Source organism: Garra rufa, chromosome 18 (genome assembly GCF_049309525.1).
Source record: "Garra rufa chromosome 18, GarRuf1.0, whole genome shotgun sequence".
NCBI lineage: Eukaryota > Metazoa > Chordata > Actinopteri > Cypriniformes > Cyprinidae > Garra > Garra rufa.
In genome coordinates, this window is record NC_133378.1 from 9,537,828 (window position 1) to 9,553,873 (window position 16,046).

The 16,046-nt window shown below is 35.9% G+C and overlaps 1 protein-coding gene across 1 annotated transcript in view; it reads left to right on the forward strand.

Annotated features, from left to right (window-relative positions):
• The window catches only part of lgr6 (leucine-rich repeat containing G protein-coupled receptor 6), a 108,171-nt gene that overhangs the window by 35,430 nt on the left and 56,695 nt on the right, over positions 1 to 16,046 (forward strand). Inside the window, exon 2 of the mRNA XM_073823058.1 lies at positions 12,487 to 12,558. Coding sequence (XP_073679159.1) covers positions 12,487 to 12,558 — 72 coding nt within the window. The remainder of the gene's footprint in view (positions 1 to 12,486; positions 12,559 to 16,046) is intronic.

A 16,046-nucleotide genomic window follows, 5' to 3' on the forward strand; every position in this document is an offset into this window, starting at 1 on the left:
TCTTCATTGCATGTGTTGACGTTTACGAGTATCATCTTTCCGATGGCCGTGCATCAAAACCCCTACATGTGCAAACGCTGGGGGGGTGAGATTGCGAAACAGCCTCGATATATACCATCTCCTGCAGGGTGTACTGAAGTGGACGAGACTGTTATGAACAAACGTGCCGCACTGCCTGAACACACTTACTAATAATTGAAATAATCATCAGGAACCATGTGTTCAGCGCCTGGACATGGTTGCCAGATATTTTATTTAGTCTCAAAACATTGTGCGTATGACCTCTTGTGAACCGGTCACATCTGCCTTTCTTTAATTAAAATAGAAAAAAAAAACTATAAAGAAAATCAATATCTTCTTGATTGCAGTGGTTGCAATATGAAGCTGCATGTGCAGTGTGAAGAACATGAGTTTCTCTGTAAAGACAGCAGGAGATTGCTTACACATCTTAATGTTTTAAATCAACATTGCCCATTTGGCTAAAAAACAAAAGTCGTTTTCATTAATTGTAATTATTGCAATAAAAAAGCAGCATGTGTTAGTTGAGTGTGGAAAGAACTAAGGATTACCACATGAGGGAGCGGGTTTATAGTGAAAGGAAACTGTCAGAATCAGGGTTCTTATCATGTTCTAAAACTGAAGACGTAAGATACTGACTTTGTAACAAAATTAACTAAAGTTAAGATGAAAAAGATGATCTGAATAAAAATCCAAATCCACTCTCTGACAGTAGGTGGTGCTTTTAGAGAAGCATAAATCTTCTGGTTACTTCTGTACACGGAGCAGAAATACCTTGGTTACTCCTGTACACAAAGCTCAGCACAACTTTCTATTTCTTAACACCAATTACAAGAGTAGACAAGAGACTGCGTCTAAAAGCTAAGGCAGCTGGTTGTCTCACTGCCTTAAGGTCACATTAGCAACCGCATTAGTGAAATATAGCAAAATATTGTGAGCAAATAAAAAAGTTTCATTGTCTCTTCTCAGTTGTATAGAGATTCAAGTAGAACCACTCATGTAACGGTGGTGATCTCAAGAGATGCACTAGCGACTGATACTGGAGAGGCTATGGTCTTTAGTGCCCTTGTTAGAGTGCCCACAGACCCAGGTTCGAGTCCCACTCAGAACAAGAACAAGATGGGGTGGTTACATTGGTGCCGTGACCCGGATGGGAATGGGGTTTAGAGGGGTGAGTGTTACAGGCCAGCTGTAAGAGATGTGCAGGTAAACCTCACTCCCCTAATCTCAAGAGACACATTAGTGATTGACACTATAAGCTGTGGTCTTTATCATCCTTATTATGCTGGCACATGGGTTCGAGTCCCACTCAGAACAAGGTGGGTATACTGGTGCCGTGACCCAGATGGGAGTGAGATTTAGGAAGGTGAGTGTCAAGGAGGCCAGCTGGAAAGAGCTGTGCAGGTAAAACTCACTTTCCTGATCTCAAGAGATGTGCTAGAGGCTGCAGTCTCATGCATTTGGAACAAGAACAAGCAGAGTGGTTATGACTGGAGGGGTTACATTAGTGCCGCAACCTGGATGGGAGTGAAGTTTAGGGAGTGACTGTGATGGAGGCCAGCTGGGAAGAGGTGCACAGGTAAACCATACTCCCCTGATCTTAAGAGAAAAAAACTAAAAAACTAAAACTAAAAGCTGCAGTCTTAAGCATCCTTGTTAACACGCCCGCCACCCATGCTGGCCACCCAGAATCAAGTCGCGCTCAGAATAAGAGGGGCGGTTAAGACCAGATGGATTAAATTGGTGCCATGACCCAGATGGGAGTAAGATTTAGGGAGGTGAGTGTAACGGAGGCCAGGTAGTCAGAGCTGTGCAGGTAAAACTCACTCCCCTAATCTCAAGAGATGCAATAGCAACTGACACTAAATGCTAAATCTTTAGCATCCTTGTTAATCAAGTCCCACCCAGAACAAGAACGAGGTGGGGCAGTTAAAACCAGAGGGATTAAATTGGTGCCATGACCCGGATGGGAGTGAGTTTTGGGGGGTGATTGTAATGGATGCCAGCTGGGAAGAGCTGCGCAGGTAAACCTTACTCCCCTGATCTCAAGAGACGCACTAGTGACTGATGCTATAGGCTGCTGTATTTAGCAGCCTTGTTAGTATGCCTGCCTCCCATGCCCTGACCCAGGTATGAGTCCCACTCGGAACAAGAACAAGGCGGACCGTTTAGGATCAAGGGGGTAACACTCAGACAGAAGTTACTTTCAAACCAAGCAGGTCTTTGTTGCTCAATTTGGCAAATTCACCTGACCAACTTAAATACAAATGAAACTTGCATGGGAAAGTTTTTTACCCTTACACAAAACTCCTGATTCGCATGGATTTCTATTGGAATGACTGGATTTCACACACAAAATTTCACAGAGCAATGTGGCTGGACCTTTCTGACTTTGCAGGCAGAATTTGTGCACAAAAGTACCCCAAGAAACTGATTTTGGACAGACTTCTAGGGCAGCATAAAGGTTTAATGATCTATGACAAAACAGATATAACTAAGTTATAACTAAACAAATATTTAAATAATAATAATAATTTCTCGCTAGAAATGAGAAAACCGAGAGATCTTGGTCAGAAATCTACATTTACACACAAACTGACCATCAAATTATGTTGTTCAGCATGGTGCAATAACAACTGTTCATTTGAATTATGCTTAGTGCACCAAATTTTCTTGAGAAAGTCTGATGTTGGAGTGAAGAGATCTTTACACATTGCTAAACTAGGTAGATACTAGAAAAAAGCAAAGTAGAGATTGGAGACAGCAACTGATGGAGATTTAAGGCGCTGTTCACATCAAGAACAATAACTATAATGATAAAAATAGTAGCGTCCATATAAACAGAAGATAAAGTTTAATTTATTATAAGTTCACATTTCAGTTTTGTAATCTTACAGTTTAAATGACCTCTTTAAAGCAGGATGAATTCTGATTGGCTGTTGGGCTGGGTGATGACATAAAGGGTGTGTAGAATTGCCTATACGTGCCAATATTTGATAGTAATATTCTGTAATTTTATATAGATTATTAAGTTATCATGATAATTTTGTTAATATTTTATATATCGCCCAGCCCTAATTGACTGTCAGTGTTTCTATCAGTTACCACCTTTCAAAAATTTTTGTAAAAGTAATTGAGCGATTTTGTTTCTCTGTGCCATTACTGTTATTTTTTGGTGTGGACTCTTTTAAATTTTGATGATTTTTACAACTATATAATTATCATTAAGGTTATCGTCCTTGGTGTGAACAGGCCTTAATTGATATTTATTTTAGTGCACGGATTATGCTGAGATTTTATATGTGGTTTGCTGGGTGTGAGACGTGTTTCAAACAGCTATAATTCTTTTTTTATAATAAAGATTTAATATTCCGTTAGTTCTGTGTGGCTGCTGTTGGCTAGCCGTCGACACCTTGATGGCAAACGCTCATTAAGCCATAAATACCAGCTCATGTGTGCGATATTGGGAGTAGTTCAAAACCCAAATATTCCCTCCAGTTTAACAGGTTTGTGTTGACTGCATTCCATGCCACCATGTCAGTGGAAAACAGCGGTGGTCAGGTCAACTCAATCTGTTTCTTTTTCTGAGTGAAGTTTTCCAGGCCCCATCTACAGCAAATTAGCTTTTCACCTTGTCATGGTTGACACACTGACAAAACAAATAAATAGCCAAGTATCAAAGTCTCTGTGATGAATATTTTCAGACTTTTCAGTTTATCTTCTCAAGGCTGGTGGTCTACGGTTGTGAGAAGCTGCCCTTTTGGCTGTTCCAGACCTCCAGGGACAACAAATGAAGTAATGTTGCCGTTTGGTTGCATCAATGTCGACTCGACATTGCCTAAATGAAAACCTTGCTAAAATGTTCAAGTTCAGATGTTCAAGGACTTTGCAGAAAAACCACTTTAGCCCATTTCCAATTCATCTTAGCTCTAGACCAACACTGCAGCACTGTTACACTTCTGGAGCGACACAGCCCTCGGTCTGAATAATTTATTACACCTGTAGGTTGAGTAACACCATTGAGATCCATCAGGCTGTATCCGAAAGCTGAAAAACGCTGCCTTCGCAAACGTAGCTGTCTAGTGTGTCCCTCAATCTTGTGTGTGCGGTTGGTGGAAAGAATAACAAAGGCGCCTGAAAGAGCCGCTAAAAGAAGTGAATGGTTTTAATCATTTAATTTTCTTCAATTTATGAATAATTTCTAAAGGGAAATAAGCACTGTAGTTACTGAATTTTAGCTTGGTTATGTTCAAAGATCATGTGAATTTATTCTAGTTTGTCAGACATGAAAATAATGTATAAATATGCACCATTTATGGGTACATACGGTACTGTCCTAGTGACAAGCTAAACTAAGATTTTAGAGCAGGAGACTGGGGAGATTTTTTTTTATAAATATAATACATGGTCTACTAAGATTAAACAGTTACTTTTGAACAGACATTGATGGATTTTTGCCTAAAACTAAAACTATTGTTTTTGGTATTAAAATAACGCTGAACATAAATATTAGATGAAAAACTTAAACTGTTGTCTTAAACTGATTTTAAGTTTAAGATAAAGTACTAAAATGTATGGAAGCCTGTTTCCACCATTGAATAAAAAAAATTGTAATTGAGACTTTTTGACTTTTTTCTTGCAATTCTGACTTTTTTTTCTGAGAGTTGTGAGATATATACTCCCGAGTAATAAAGTAAAAAATTAGAGATATAAACAAGCAAGTCTGACTTTTTTCTCAGAATTTTGATATAAACTTACAACTGCGAGATATAAAGTCAGAACTGCAAGATACAACCTCGCAATTCTGAGAAATTAAGTCAGAATTGTGAGATAAAAACAGGTACGTCTTTTTTCAGAATTGTGAGAAATAAACTCAATTGTGAATTATAAAGTCAGAATTGTGAGATATAAACAGGCAAGTCAGATTTTTTTCCACAGAATTTTGAAGAAGTCATTATGTCTACTTTTGAAGCAATCGATAGCAACATTTTGGAAGAAACAGTACAGCACCTAAAATCATCAACCTGCCACCTTGACACACTTCCCACATCTTTTTTCAAAAGTGTGCTTAACTGTTTAGAAGCAGATCTCTTAGAAGTGGTGAACACCTCACTTCTTTCTGGGACTTTTCCAAACTCCCTGAAAACTGCAGCTGTTAAGCCCCTTCTGAAAAAGAAAAATCTTGATAACACCATATTGAGCAACTATAGACCAATATCAAATCTTCCTTTCATAGGTAAGATTATTGAAAAGGTTGTTTTCAATCAGCTGAATCACTACATAAACTCAAATGGATACCTGGACCATTTCCAATCTGGCTTCAGACAACATCATAGCACAGAGACAGCGCTCATAAAGATAATAAATGATATTCGCCTAAATTCAGATTCTGGCAAAATATCAGTGCTGGTACTACTAGATCTCAGTGCTGCGTTCGACACTGTCGATCATAACATTCTTTTAGATAGACTGGAAAACTGGGTCGGGCTTTCTGGGATGGTTCTCAAATGGTTCAGGTCATACTTAGAAGGGAGAGGTTATTACGTAAGTATAGGAGAGCATAAGTCTAAGTGGACATCCATGACATGCGGAGTCCCGCAAGGCTCAATTCTGGCGCCGCTGTTGTTCAGCCTGTATATGCTCCCACTAAGTCAAATAATGAGAAAGAACCAAATAGCATATCACAGCTATGCAGATGATACCCAGATTTACCTAGCCTTATCGCCAAATGACTACAGCCCCATTGACTCCCTCTGCCAATGCATTGATGAAATTAACAGTTGGATGTGCCAAAACTTTTTACAGTTAAACAAGGAGAAAACAGAAGTCATTGCATTTGGAAACAAAGATGAAGTTCATAAGGTAAATGCGTACCTTGACGCTAGGGGTCAAAAAACAAAAAATAAAGTCAAGAATCTGGGTGTGATTCTGGAGTCAGACCTCAGTTTCAGTAGCCATGTCAAAGCAGTAACTAAATCAGCATACTATCATCTTAAAAACATTGCAAGAATTAGATGTTTTGTTTCCCGTCAAGATTTGGAGAAACTTGTTCATGCCTTTATCAGCAGCAGGGTGGACTATTGTAATGGTCTCCTCACCGGCCTTCCCAAGAAGACCATTAGACAGCTGCAGCTCATACAGAACGCTGCTGCCAGGATTCTGACTAGAACCAAAAAATCAGAGCATATTACACCAGTCCTCAGGTCCTTACACTGGCTTCCAGTTATGTTTAGGATAGATTTTAAGTACTTTTACTTGTTTATAAAGCACTCAATGGCCTAGGACCTACATACATTGCAGATATGCTCACTGAATATAAACCTAACAGACAACTAGGATCGAGTCAGTTAGTAATATCAAGGGTTCACACAAAACAAGGGGAATCCGCTTTTAGCTATTATGCCGCCCGCAGTTGGAATCAGCTTCCAGAAGAGATCAGATGTGCTAATACATTAGACACATTTAAATGCAGACTCAAAACTCATCTGTTCAGTTGTGCATTTATTGAATGAGCACTGTGCTACGTCCGAACAGATTGCATTATTTTATGTATAATCATTTTACTGTATTAATTAATTTGAAATCATTTTCTTTTTTTTAAATCATCTTAAATGTTCTTAATTTTGTTTTTATTGTTGTGATTATTATTTTAAATTTTATGATTTTTATGCTATTGTGATTTTAATTCCTTTTTATGTACAGCACTTTGAATTACCATTGTGTATGAAATGTGCTATTTAAATAAACTTGCCTTGCCTTGCCTTGCCTTGATATAAACTAGTGTAACGGAGGCCAGCCAGTAGGTGAAGAGACGCACTAGCGACTGACGCTGGAGGTTGCAGCCTTTAGCCTCCTTGTTAGTGTGTCCGCCTCCCATGCCAGAGACCGGGGTTCGAGACCCGCTCAGAGCCCGGGAGTGAGGTTTAGGGGGGTGAGTGTAACGGAGGCCAGCCAGTAGGTGCTGTGCAGGTAATGCCGAGTTCAGATTGCACGATTTTCAAAGCAATCGCGTCACAGATGTTTTCACTCTGCATGACTACCTGGGGTAGCATTCTGTCGCTGCTGTGTTCACTCTGCACGATGGATCGGCGACAGGGGGTTTCACACTGCATGACTTTACAATAGGAAGAATCGCCCACAACTTTGTCCCGGTCCGCAAACTACATCTCACAACCAAACACACGCGAGAAGTGACATGGAAACAACGCGAGGTCAGGCGTGCAAGTTCTCACGTGAGACTGGTATTATTATAAAAAAATGGTAGCCCGCAAGAAGCTTGTCATACAAATTGCATGTGCACTCATTTGCAGCGAAAAGAAAAGAAACCAAAGCTATTCTTGTTGATACTGTGGTCTATACCTTCGTAACTCCTCTCCCAACTTCCCGCTGGCCTGGATGTTGCTGTCTTATTGGCTGTAGGTAATCGCCGATGTGATTTTCAGTCAGATCACCTTTCACACGCCATGATTTTGAATCGCCGACAGGTCCAGATATTTAGCATGGCAAATATCTCACGGGTGTCGGCGACACGTCGGCGATTCTCTCAGATCGCGTCTTTGATAGTTCACACGTCTTTGATAGTGATTGTCACTCACGTGAACGAGCACCGATTTGCCTGTGATTTCGGGCATTTGTCGGCGATTTCTCAAAACCTGATGCCAAGTCAAAATCGGGGCTAAAATCATGCAGTCTGAACTTGACATAAGCCTCACTCCCCGATCTCAAGAGACGCACTAGCTATTGACCAAGTTAGTGCGTCTGCCTCCCGTGCCAGAGACCCGCTCGGAGCAGTTGCGGTAGGACCCGGGTGTGAGGGGTTACACTAGCAATTGCAAGTTATAATGTCAGAATTACAAGATATAACCTCGCAATTCTGAGAAATGAAGTCAGAATTGTGAGATATAATCATGTAAGTCTGACTTTTTCTCAGAATTGTGAGATATAAACTCAGTTGCGAGTAATAGAGTCAGAATTGTGAGATATAAACAGGCAAGTCTGAATTTTTTTCACAGAATTTTGATATAAACTAGCAATTGCGAGTTATAAAGTCAGAATTACAAAATATGAACTCGCAATTCTGCGAAATGAAGTCAGAATTGTGGGATAAAAACAGGTACGTCTGACTTTTTTCAGAATTTTGACATATAAACTCATTTTGTGAGTAATAAAGTCAGAATTGTGAGATATAAACAGGCAAGTCTGATTTTTTTTCTGTGAATTTTGATATAAACTAGCAATTGCGAGTTATAAAGTCAGAATTGCTAGATATGACCTCACAATTCTGCAAAATGAAGTCAGAATTGTAAGATATAACTGACTTTTTTTCTCAGAATTACAAGATATAAACGCACAATTCTGAGGAAAAAAAGCAAAAATTGCCTGTTTAAATCTCTAAATTCTGACTTCATTACTCACAACTGCGAGTTTATATCTCACAATTCGGAGAAAGTCAAGATGTAAACTTGTAATTGCGAGAAAAAAGTTTTTTAAATTCAGTGGTGGAAATGGGCTTTCATAAAAATGACTAAAACTGAAATGAAAATGAATTAAAACTATATATGTATATGTAATTTATAGTGCACATACAGCAATCAAGACTGACCTAAATGCTGATAAACAACAATCTAACAAACAAATAAATAAATACAGACAAATAAACACACAAAACAAGATGTTACATGGTAAAACTCAAAGAAAATATGTTTTACGAGAAGATTTAATATATTAACTAACATTTACTTACAATTAGCAATATGTTTGTTACAATATTTATTCATATTTGTTAACAAATATTCATTGTTTGTTCATGTCAGCTTAAGTCAGTTAACTAATAGATGCAACTTTTTATTTTAATACTTGTTAAATTACATTAACTGAGACTAATTAATGCTTAAAAAAACTATTGTATTGTTAATTCATGTTAATAGACAGAACCTTATTAGAAAAAAGAAAACTGATAACAAAAGCTTGCTGATATTGGTGTGTTTAAAATTTCTACCAGCAGGGTCAAAGCTAATTAGACTATACTGATCAGTTAAAGTATGAGAGTGAAAATGAAGATATATTTCTGACCCCAAAATGCCTCGTAATGGAGAAGGTCAAATTTAGAAGATAAATATATTAGATGACCAGGATGGCCTGATTAGATTGAAGGCAGAAAACATCTGGAACACAACTACACACACGTTTACTACAAACCAGAGAGGAAATTACATCTGTTGAACAATAATTCAGAGTGGAAAGTTTTTCCTCTTTTATTGTTTTTTTTTTCCTCTCCACTCTTCCTCTCTGATGGATGGTAAAATGTGCAGGTGTGGGTTTTCTTTGATATGAGAGTCCACATGTTTCATTCGGAGGGTTCTTGGCTGCCTTTGGAAGAAACTGTCAAAGACAGAGCCTCTCGTTTTTCAGAGATTGTCCAGGTCTCTGACTGAAAGTGTTGTCTAGATCAGACAGGGTGTACAATCAACACTATTGATTAGATAAAATTGGCACAGCTGATAAAAACATCAGATCCGGGCAGTGCGCAAAATCACAAACAAGCTCTGGAGTCCATTAATTAATTGAACTGGAAATTGAGAGAGGCATCCATGATAATAATAATACAAAACACAAGGCCAGATTTCACCTCGTAATCAAGGCTCGTATTGTTGCTGTGCTTTTGAAGCCAGCCAACTGATTTGTTTTCATTTGAAACGTGAGATCTACTGTGTTGGATGACTCATAATTACTGTAGTATAATCAATATTGTGCAGTTTTTCTTCTTGATTGCACTTAAAGCTTAATGAATATCGTAATGTGGAAATTGAGGACGTTGATCAACAATCATGAGAGTGTCTGTCAAAAGCTCCAGCTACAGTATTACACGAAGGGTAAAATATGTGACCGTGGAGCCATGATGGTAAATTAATGAACTCATAAAGTAATCAAGCAGAAACTCATAAACCAAATATCACTATATTTCACTGCAACATGCAGACCTTAATTAAACAAATCAATGGTTTTCAACTGTTGGGTCACGCACCAAAATGACTCACAGTTCTGGTCTGATGACCAGGGAAAAACAATGCTAAATATAAGAAAACACTATATAATCTGTATAGTTTTAACAGACTTTTAAAAAATATTTTCATAAATTACTGTGACTAATATGACTAATATTGATTAGAGAACAGGTATTGTATCCGTTAGCGTTCTAATTCTTCTTCTTCTTCCGTTTCTTCCGCTCTTGAGTCTATGGCAGCCCATAGAACCGTTTGTGGGAAAGTTGTGAAATTTGGCACACTGATAGAGGACAGTGCCAACATTAACCATAGCAAGTTTGGAGTCCGTAAGGCACAAAATCAAAATTCTTTTTTTCTCTGAATCCTTGGCTCATGCCGAGTCGAATGAATACCAAAATTCAAAAATCGTAAGGTTTAGTTTTTGTAAAACCTACTTTTTCAAACTCGTCCTAGACGGTTTGTCTGATTTTCACCAAAATTGGTTCAGATTGTCTTTAGACCATGTTGGCAAAAGGTTATGGAATTCAAGTTGATTGGGCAAGCTGTTCTTGAATAATGCGCAAATGAATTCTGCGAAAAGCATGCAAAAATGGATGTGAGGCCATATCTCCGCAACGGTTTGGCGTATTGAGACCAAACTTGGTGTGTGTTATAACAATCATAACATGAGGCTACCTGCAGTGTTTCGGCGCAGTGCTACCTAGTGGTCAGGAGATATGAAAAATGGCTATTTTTGCTTATAACTTCTCAATGGTTTGGCTAAAAATCACAAAACTGGTTGCAGAGTCAAATGATTCCCAATTTTCCCATGTCAGCCATTTTGAATTTTGTAGTAAAATGCTATATATTTACGAACACATTGACGTATCATTGCAAAACTCGGTATGGGTCATCAGCACGATGCCCTGACGGAGTCTGAGAAGTTTCAAGCCAGCGCCACCTAGTTCAGTGATACCAAACATGCCAGGTTTTGCCTTATGGTTTGTGTAACATTGCATTTTAGCGCTTAAAAAAAAACATTTGCCAATATCTTAGAAACCGTTACTCCTATCAACACGAAACCACCGTAGGAAATTCGGAAACATAGTGTGTCGATTATATTTTGATGCCCAATTGCCAAAATTTTCATAGTAAGTGGCAAAAAAAAATGCAAACAAAGTCAGCTATTGGTATTTTTTTCTCTTCTCATATAGAAAAATGTCTATAACTCCAAAACAAAATTAGATATTTTCACCAAATTACACTCTAAGGACACACACAAATTTTGGTGGGATTGTGCCTCTTGGTGGCGCTATAATTGAACAAAAAATGTAATTGCCATTGACTACAATCGAGTATTATGATATCAAATGCTACATTTTTACCAATGCATTGGTGTACAATTACAAAACTTTGTATTGTACCATCGAGACCATGACCTGAAAGCATTCAAAACGTTTTGAGACAGTGCTACCTTGTGGTCAAAAGTGATAACCGATTATATTGTATTGTAGTGGTTGTTTTATGGGGGGGGGGGGTTCACTCATTTTGACTAAAAACACCTTAAAATGGCTTCAATTACTCATTGCTGCACTTGTTCTGATGCTTCCCTTGCCTAGTGCTTGACCCCGTAATTGCTATATATTTTTACATATTGCTGGTTCTGTGCAGTTTGTGATAATATTAATACATTTCATGTTTCATTAAGAAGGCATATTTGTTTTTATACATTGTGTTTTCATTTTAAAAATGTACATATAGTTTTATTATATGATATGCATTATATACTGTTCAAACGTTGGGGATTAGTAAGTTTTTTTATTATTATTTTTTGAAAGAACACTTTAGTTTATACTAAAATAATTCTAAGATTGATCAAAGATTAATGAAATTTATCAAAAGTGACAGTAAATATGTGACCCTGGACCACAAGACCAGTCTTAAGAAGCATAGCAATAGCCTAAAATACATTGTATGGGTCAAAATTATCAATTTTTATGCCAAAAATCATGAGGATAGTAAGTAAAGATCATGTTCCGTGAACATATTTTGTAAATCTCCAACCATAAATATATCAAAACTTAATTTTTGATTAGTAATATGCATTGCTAAGAACTTCATTTGGACAATTTTAAAGGCGGTTTTCTCAATATTAATTATTTTTTTTGCACCCTCAGATTCCTGATGCTCATTTATTCAGCTTTCAGATGATGTATAAATCTCAGTTTCAGAAAATTGACCTATGACTGGTTTTGTGGTCTATGTTCACATATATTTTTGTTTCAAATAAATGTTGCTCTTTTGGACTTTCTAGTAATCAAAATGTCCTGGGGAAGAAAAAAAAAATGATGCAGCAAACTATTCTACATTTATAATGCTTCTTGAGCACAATGAGTTTATTAAAAAGATTTCTGAAAGCAAATATGAAAATGTATGTCATTGCCGTTGACCTCTATTTCTCTTCTCTTTTTTTTTCTGGTTTTAGGGATCTCAGTATGAACAACATCAGTGAGATTCAACCCAACGCTTTCCACAACCTGCACTTTCTCAGTGAACTGTAAGTACATTTGAACGGCATTTAAATGACATTTCAACCTGAATTGCCGTGTATTTCATCCGATAATTCACCTCTATGGTGTGACAAAACGGTATACACAAAAAATCCAGTTGATGAGTGGTTATTTATGTGAAGTGGTTCAGTGAAGGTTAAGATGGAGACTGACGTAATTCCAGATGTGTTATACAAGACCTAGATAGAAGTGTACCATAAAATCTGGAATAAATAAATAAATGAAATCATCAGCTTTGGTGATAATGACCTTAGCATGCATTGTATATTTGCCTAGCTGATGTAGTTGATTTTATATAAAACATTTTCAATATTAAAATTAGTATGTTATATTTGTACCTACATTAAAATTAATATAAAAGAAATTAAGCTAATAAAAACAGCTAAACTTGTTAAAGCAAGATTCATAACCCTGGACCATAAAACCAGTCATAAGTAGCACAGATATTTGTAGCAATAGTCAAAAATACATTATATGGGTCAAAATTATAGATTTTTCTTTTATGCCGAAAATCATTAGGACATTAAGTAAACATTATGTTCCATTAAGATATTTTGTAAATTTTCTACCGTAAATATATTAAAAACAATTTTTTTATTAGTAATATGCATTGCTAAGAACTTCATTTGGACAACTTTAAAGGCGATTTTCTCAATATTTAGATTTTTTTTTTTTTTTTTGCACCCTCAGAGTCCAGATTTTCAAATAGTTGTATTTTGGCTAAATATTGTCCTAACAAACCATACACCAATGGAAAGCTTATTTATTCATCTTACAGATTATGTATAAATCTCAATAATATGAATGCATAATGATAAATAATAATAACAATAAATAAATAAACAGGCAAACAAACAAATTAATATAACTTTTTTTATAATTTTATCTTCCAAAAAATTTGGCGGACAATGCAAATTTTGCTGTTTTCTATGTCACATCTCTGAATTGCTAAAACAGATTTAGGACCCTATGAAATGTGTTTATTTTTTCCCCTCCAAATTCCTGTGTTTTTCATTTATCCTTTTTCCGTATTCCATTTTCTTTTTCTAGATTGTGTTTTAATGGTTAAATACAATTTTATTATTAAAAAGCACGTCTAATTATTGAAAACAACAGCCATTTATAATTACAATAAATAAATAAATAAGGCCCTATAAAATACATTTTATTTTTTCTTAAATTTAGTTTTATTTTTAGCAAATTCTGTGTTTTCCAATAATTTTCCGGATTCCATTTTCATGGTTTCATTCAATTTTAATAATAAAAAGCTTTTTTTTTTTTTTTTTTTTTTTCTCCAGAAATACTGTGTTGCATATTTACATTTATTGGCCATACATTCTGGTAAATATTCCTTAAAAATAATGTTTTAATAATGATTTTATTAGTAGTACTACTACTACTATCATTACATTAAGTAACTCATTTCTGTCACAATTTCTTCAAGTTAAACCAAGCTACATAATAGATTTAGGGTCCTAAGGAAATTTTTTTCTTTTTTTTACTCCAAATTCCTGTTTTCCATTTATCATTTTTCCATATTCCATTTTCTTTTTCTTGACTCAGTTTTAATGGTTAAATTAAATTTTATTATTAAAAAGCATGTCTAATTATTCAAAACAACAGCAATTTATTATTACTAATTGTAGTTGTAATTATTTTTCCATTCTAAAGCCCTATAAAATACATTTAGTTTTTTCTTAAATGTAGTTTTATTTTTAGCAAATTCTATGTTTTCCATTATTTTCTAAATTTAATAATCAAAAGTATATATATTTTTTTTATTTTGATTATTATTATTATTATTATTATTTTTTTTTTCAGAAATACTGTGTTGCATATAAAAAAAAATTTCTGGTAAACATTCTGGTAAATATTCCATACATATAATGTTTTAACAATAATTTTAATAGTAGTAGTAGTAGTAGTAGTAGTACTATCACTACAGTAATTAAACACATTTCTGTCACAATTTCTTCAAGTTAAACCAAACTTTTATTTTGATGCCTTGCTGTAAAGACCTTTACATTTCTGTCTGTATATGATTTGTATATGGCTTTTCTCACAAGAAACTGTGAAATGCTGATGAAGTGTCTCTCAGAGCAGTTCTAGAGGTTGTTTATGTGGTCATGTACTCATATGTTGAGGCAGCACACTGTAAAAAGTTTTTACCAGTTTCAACTTAAAAACTTAAGTTTAGCAGCTACCTTAAGATTTTAAGTTAAATCAACTTAAGCCATTTAAATTTATAAGTTATATCAACTCATTTTTATTGTAATAAGTTAAAATGACTTGTAGTTTTAAGCTGATTTAACTTAAAAACTTAAGGATTCATATTTAAATAGTCTTTTCTGACTTAATATTCGCGTTTGAAGTGTACTGAACTACTTTTGATTTATTCATCCCAAATTTGGCAAATTACGCGTTATACAGTAACTTTTATGTCTTGACTCGTTTTCTGCATTGCAGAAATCATAGGGCCCTAGTCAGATTCGTGCAACACTGCATGTGCCAGACATAAATGTTGTGTTCAAAGCTCAAAGACATACAGAGATGCTGCAGCACTTCCTGCAGCTTCATCAGAGCCACATAAAAGATCAAACATATTTTAATCCGACATCTAGCATGTACACGCTCTGTCTAGACCTTTACATGTCAGGCATCAATCAAAAGAAGTTGAAGGCTAAAGCAATATAGCATGTCTGCTCACACTTTTCCCCCTGAAGGACCAATTAGCTCAGGTGAGACCTAGCGTAACCTCTTTGAGAGTCTCTGGAGAGCGTTAAGGTTGAAATGAAAAGCACCTGGCCGCTGTGGAGGCTCACACATGGTGCCGACGGCGGCAGCAGCAGCAGGTCTGCGCAGCAGCTGGGACTCTCAGCCACCTGACCGACACAAACAGGATGGATTGGGAACGGCTAGAGCTGTCAGAAAGTGTTGCGTGACGTGCAGACGGCAGGAGGGCTGCAGGAAATGTAGCATTTTTGTAGGAGTCAATATTTATGGTGTGGCTGTCAAAGCAAACGGGCAATTCCTCATTCCACTTCACTGAATTAGTCCAAGCTTCCCTGGGAATGGTGTGCTCTTGCTACATTTCAAACAACAGGGTGATGTGGGGGGAAGAAGTCGAAACTTATACAAAATCGCAAACCTGAAGTCATTCTGTACTGAAACTGATGTCCTAAAATCTCTGTTCAACTAACAAAAACAATCTTGACTCAATACAGTGCTGTCAAACGATTAATCGCAATTAATCACATTCAAAATAAAAGTTTTTGTTTATGTATTATGTATATATAAATACACACATACAGTATCTGTATATATTTAAAAAAAAAATTACATGTATTTAAATATATATTTAAATCCATATAACTGATATTAAATATAAATATTTTTTAATATATAAACATCTTTATATATATATATATATATATATATATATATATATATATATATATATACATGCATGTGTGTA